We start from the raw sequence: 5,175 nt of genomic DNA, 5'->3' as shown, positions 1-5,175 counted from the left end.
AAAGTAGTTGCTACAACTGTTGCATTCTTGCATTTTCAAAGAAATGTTGTACTTTGAGTAGGACATGACCTACGTTCAAAGAAATGTGTACCAATCAATATGAATTACTTGCCTTTTCCATAGTAGGAAGGTGACCCCATCCACTTGGGACTAATGTGTTATAAAGTTAAAAGGTTGAGAGTTTTAATACTAAGAGATAAAAGTTGAGGATCAACTTGTTACAACACTTATAAATTGAGGGTTCACTACAATTTTCTCTCTATAATTAATATCAACAGTCCAATTATTAAATACCTATAGTACTCAAATAATTAAGGCAAGTAATTGGTAGTAATATATTATTGATACAGAGAATTGCCTGCTGTTGAAGCGTAAAACCATGTAATAAGAATACCAATCTTGGAAATGGAAACTTGTGCTAAATATCGCAGATCCACTTGTACGGGCGCATGTTAGCCCCACCCACTAACCCTAGTCTACGCAGAAACTCCACTTCCCATTCTTTTACCTGAGTTGTTGGATAATTGGGTTGGTAAGACTTCTTGTTTTATGTTCATTCTTTCTTCATTGATTTTGGAATTTGTTTACTGCACTAAATCTCTTTGTTTTCTCTCTGGGTCTGACCCATTTGTTCATTTACAGTGGTGGCTGTGTGTGTGTTATAAAGTTCTGAGTTGGAAGTTTCGACCTGTTGTAACAACAGAGAAGAAAGAGAGATATGAAGAGATAGAGTTATAAAAATACTGCTTCTGTTCAGTATTCTCATCATTATTGTTTTTTACTTCGCCTTTGACCACCTGAGTAAAGAAAAAGTGAAAAGCCATAGTCTATTTCAGGGTGTGGAAGCTTTTCTTGTTTTCTTGGAGAAGTGAAAGTCCTTGCATTTTTCATTTTGAACTGTCGCCTTTTACTTTCTTTTTGTTGGTCTTTTTGGAAAGAGATTGAGAGTTGGAAGAAAGAAAGAAAGGAAGAATTTAAAGAGATCAAAAGCAGTAGCAATGATGATGGCGTTTGGAAGTCCGTGTAGCAGTATTCATACAAGCAGTAGTTACAATGCTTTACTCAAGGAACTTCAGGTCTCTCTCTCTCTCTCTCTCACCCCTTATGTGCATACATTATTTGATAATTGAATATGTGGAATTACTTTTTATCTTTTGTAAAAAATACTACCTTTTCGATCTTTCATTAAGTTAGCTTGAATTTTCCCTTTTTGCTTTCTTGAGGTTTTCTTGGCATCTTGGTGTTTGAATTGAAGAGGGGTCTTTTTTGTTTGAGGAATGAGTTAAATTTAAATAAATTATGTTAAGTTTTCTTCTACAAACTTACCCCCATTTTTATAAAGTTCCTTTTTCTAACAGTAATTTTATGGTTTTGAGGGTGAGAATAAGTTGAGTTTCTTTCATGGAGTCGAAAAGAAACTGGGATACAGGCTGTGTTATGCACCACATATAAAGCTTGATGGTTCCCCATGATTTTTGACTCCATTGTTAGGACATATTAAAATTTGGGTTTTCTGTGTATTTATATTTCTAAATTGTCTTTTTCCTTTTATATGAAGTTTGACTAAAATTGGTAGCTTATGGTGATTAAATACAACTGAACTTTTACAATTTTGTTTGATTTAACAAATTATGATTATGATTCTTGTTATTTTATGAACTTTTAGGGTACAACAGTGCTTATGGCACGATATTAATCACTCTTTTTGGCATTGGTATTTTGATTAGAAAATATGGACTGAAATTGGTGAGTCTGAAGCTGATAAAGACCGCATGCTGTTGGAGCTTGAGCGAGAGTGCTTAGAAATTTACAGAAGAAAGGTTGATGAGGCTGCCACTGCCAAGGTTCATCTTCATCAATCTGTTGCTGCCAAGGAAGCTGAGCTTGCAATGCTCATGGCTACTCTTGGAGAGATCCATGTTAATTCACCGGTAATTGAAACTCCTCGGGAATTGAAACAAGCAACATGAATTTTTTTATTCCTTTTATTTTGTGCCTCATATTACCTTTGTCATGTGATAAATTTGTATTTAGTCTTCCAATGAGCTTAATTTTAATATTCTTTTCCTTTAGCTTCCATAGTTATCTTATTGTAGCGGAATTTGCAAAAGAATTACAAGTTAATTGTTCCAATGGTCATTGAATTTAGGTCCTTGTTTTTGATTGGTCATTGAAGTTTAAAATGTCGAGTTTTGGTCACTGAATTTAGGTCCATGTCTTCGATTGCTCACTGAAGTTTAAAATGTCGAGTTTTGACCATTGAACTTTGAAAATGTTGTACATTATTCACTGAACTTTAAAAAATATTGTACATTACTCACTGTAAACTCGATATTTTTCAAAGTTCAACAATTATGCTAGTGAGTAATGTACGGCATATTCCAAAGTTCAGTGGTCAAAACTCGATATTTTAAACTTAAGTGTGCAATCTAAGACTGTTCCTAAGTTCAGTGACCATTGGAAGAATTAACTCAAAAATTACCTAATATGAGCTTTCTATCTGAAATTAGATTTAACGACATTAAAGCATGTTTCTACATGGTGAAGGGAAAAAAAAGGAATACCTCTTTAAGGTAAAATACTAGTCTCTCCTTTGGAAGCACTATAAAAAATCCTCACATCTTTGTTCATGGTTTGTGTTTAATGGTGAAAACTGTATTTGTAATCAATATGGGAATGACAGAAGCCTAAACAACGAACTTTCTCTAGGTTGTTTTCTTTGATGTCACTAAGATGACTACCATAACATGTTATAATTGGAGTGAAAAATACTCCTTGCCTTTACTTTTATTTGAGAAGGGGGTGTCTATTTCTTTCTAATTTAATTTTGCTATGTGAAGAATGTGATTCGGTCTTGAAGGTGTAATTACTGCTGTTAGGCAAACTTTTGTTGTATTTTGGTGTCTTCTTCCCTAAGATCGACTTTAACATTAAGAAATTATGAGGCATAATCAATGCTTAGAGAGTTTCAGTTTTTATGCATTAGAAAGCATTTTTGGATTCTGAACACGTGAAAACTCTGAAAATACAATAGCCTGTCAAGTTAGTGTCTTTGAAAACGACCATTAGTTGATAAAAAGAATGGAAATGAAAGAATCTGAGGTGTTGCAGAGTCAAAATTGAATCTAGTAATGATTTTTTGTCTTTTCCTGAGTACAAAACTCTAGCAAATTACGGGGTTGATCCATATTATGATGTTTGTTCGAAGAATTAGAATTGTCCAGCTTCTCTTTAGGCTACTACCACAAAATTATGGATTGACAAGCATTGAATTGTGGGTATTTTTTTAATTTGGCATTCTGCTTGTACGATTACAATTTTCCCAAACAGCTATACTAGATTGATGACATTCATATTATTATTTATTGTGCACACCTTATTTAATGACAAGATCATCAGAACGATTGAGCAAGGAAAATTTGGAGAACATTGTTTCATGTCTTCAAGACACGCAGTCAAGAGTGAAGTGAATTATTTTATAATATTGCCATAGCAATTGCAATTACTGTAAAAAGTCATAATGAGATTTGATGCTAGGACTTCTGCTTGCTCAATTATCCTAAAATTATTTGAGCTAGTTCTGAACACACCACTCCTAAAGATCAATTTGATTTCTGAAGTCCTGTCATGTATATGCACAACTGAAATGTCAAAGACTCGAAGCATATCCCTTCAGGTTTATTGTTCAATATGCACATCAAGAAAATACTATTCATGCACGATTCTGAAGAGGAAGGCCTCTGACATGCTGTTGAAAATCCTTACCTAGGGTTTCATGATATGACAATAAGATGACTAAATCAATATACTTGCTATCACATAGCTCTGGAGAAGGAATTTATCATATATACAACTAGGATTCTTCATCTTCAATAGCATAACACCTTTGATGTCAAATGTAACATCGAGCAAAGTAAAACAAGATATCTAAACAAAATTTATATGTTGACATCTATAAGATTAGGTCTTAAATGGTATCTTCACTGATCATGGGGTATCTTTTGATTTTTCTTCTCTTTCACTATCCTCTATCAGTCTTACTCGTGTTACAAAATATATATTTACACATGCACAAATACGGCAACCGGATTGTGAGCAATTGAACTCACATCTCTCTAACTTTGTAGCTTCTTTTCCAACCTAAACTAATTTTAGCTTTTCGTTCTTCTAATTATTGGTATACTTGATTGTGGTCTTTTAGCCACCTTACTGCTACTTGGTGCTAGCCTCTTCCAGTTAAATTTTTTGTGTTGTGATGTTTACACAGCATTTGCATTTTGAAAATGGAACATCAGTGTTGTTACACAATTGGGTTTTGTCAGTATTGCTCCTTTAGACCTTTACCAGAGAAAAGGATATATACACAGATGCTGATTAAAAAATGCAAACTAGGAGTTCAGTCTATGTTGTAGCTTTTCATGTTATGTCAATTTTTTGAGGTTCTTCTAGTTTTTTGAATGTCAGATGACATTGCTCATTGACTGAGCTATTTTTGAACTAACAGATCCAGTCAGAGAGGAAAGCAAGATCTTTGAAAGATCAGTTGTCTTCCGTCACCACACTTGTAGAGGACTTGACACTTAAGAAACAGGAATTGGTGAAACAATTTTCAGATATAAAGGCTCAGATTGAGAAGATCACTGGTGAGATTTCAGGACATGGCCATTTTGTCAGTGATCTAAATGCCTTGACTCTCGAGGAACAAGATTTATCACAAAGAAAGCTTACAGAGTACCAGACAAAACTTCACGCTCTTCAAAAGGAGAAGGTATGCATTTAGTTGATTTACAATTTACCTATTTGCTGTTATCTCAGCTGAAATCTTGATTATTTATTTATTTATTTTATTTTTAATTTATAGTTAATGACAGTACTCATATATGCATATTACATTGTTTCTAAGAGGTAAGAATTTACTTAAGTCTGATTACTACATTTTTAAATAACAAAATGAAGTTCCCCCTTAAGATAAGTGTATTTTAAATTTGCATATATCTTTTACAACAAAACGTTTCCAAATGCAGCACTAGGTTGTGGAGAAATCCCGGAGTGAAGCAACACATTGTCTGCAATTCTACCATATTTTTCTTGTCTGTAACTTTTTCTTGAATTTGGTGTCCGCTACATGTCATGTTTGTAATGCGTGTCCTTGCCCATGCCTTTCAGCTCAGTGCT

The 5,175-nt window shown here is 33.8% G+C and overlaps 1 protein-coding gene across 3 annotated transcripts; it reads left to right on the top strand.

Annotated features, from left to right (window-relative positions):
• The first annotated feature begins 324 nt into the window (after positions 1 to 324).
• Positions 325 to 4,795, top strand: LOC111405934 (65-kDa microtubule-associated protein 6-like). 3 transcript variants are annotated; one of them, XM_023035052.1, is made up of 5 exons: positions 325 to 532; positions 643 to 837; positions 939 to 1,076; positions 1,728 to 1,931; positions 4,505 to 4,795. In XM_023035052.1, the coding sequence occupies exons 3-5, from the start codon at positions 999 to 1,001 to the stop codon at positions 4,778 to 4,780; spliced, it is 558 nt and encodes a 185-aa protein (XP_022890820.1). In that variant the 5' UTR covers positions 325 to 532; positions 643 to 837; positions 939 to 998; the 3' UTR covers positions 4,781 to 4,795. The 3 variants fall into 3 exon arrangements, with proteins under 3 accessions (XP_022890820.1, XP_022890821.1, XP_022890819.1); XM_023035053.1 differs by lacking the exon at positions 643 to 837; XM_023035051.1 differs by having other exon boundaries at positions 643 to 1,076.
• The last annotated feature ends 380 nt before the right edge of the window (positions 4,796 to 5,175 follow it).

This window comes from Olea europaea, chromosome 12 (genome assembly GCF_002742605.1).
Source record: "Olea europaea var. sylvestris chromosome 12, O_europaea_v1, whole genome shotgun sequence".
Taxonomy (NCBI): domain Eukaryota; kingdom Viridiplantae; phylum Streptophyta; class Magnoliopsida; order Lamiales; family Oleaceae; genus Olea; species Olea europaea.
The sequence above is the reverse complement of the archived record's forward strand: the minus strand, read 5'-3'. Positions and strand labels throughout refer to the sequence as shown.

Excerpts from the sequence above, each read along its gene's own strand:
- LOC111405934 (XM_023035053.1), top strand. The coding sequence starts at position 999 with ATGATGATGGCGTTTGGAAGTCCGTGTAGCAGTATTCATACAAGCAGT. Across the intron at positions 1,077-1,727 it reads CTTTACTCAAGGAACTTCAG|AAAATATGGACTGAAATTGG; the intron begins GTCTCTCTCTCT and ends TATTTTGATTAG. Across the intron at positions 1,932-4,504 it reads AGATCCATGTTAATTCACCG|ATCCAGTCAGAGAGGAAAGC; the intron begins GTAATTGAAACT and ends TTGAACTAACAG.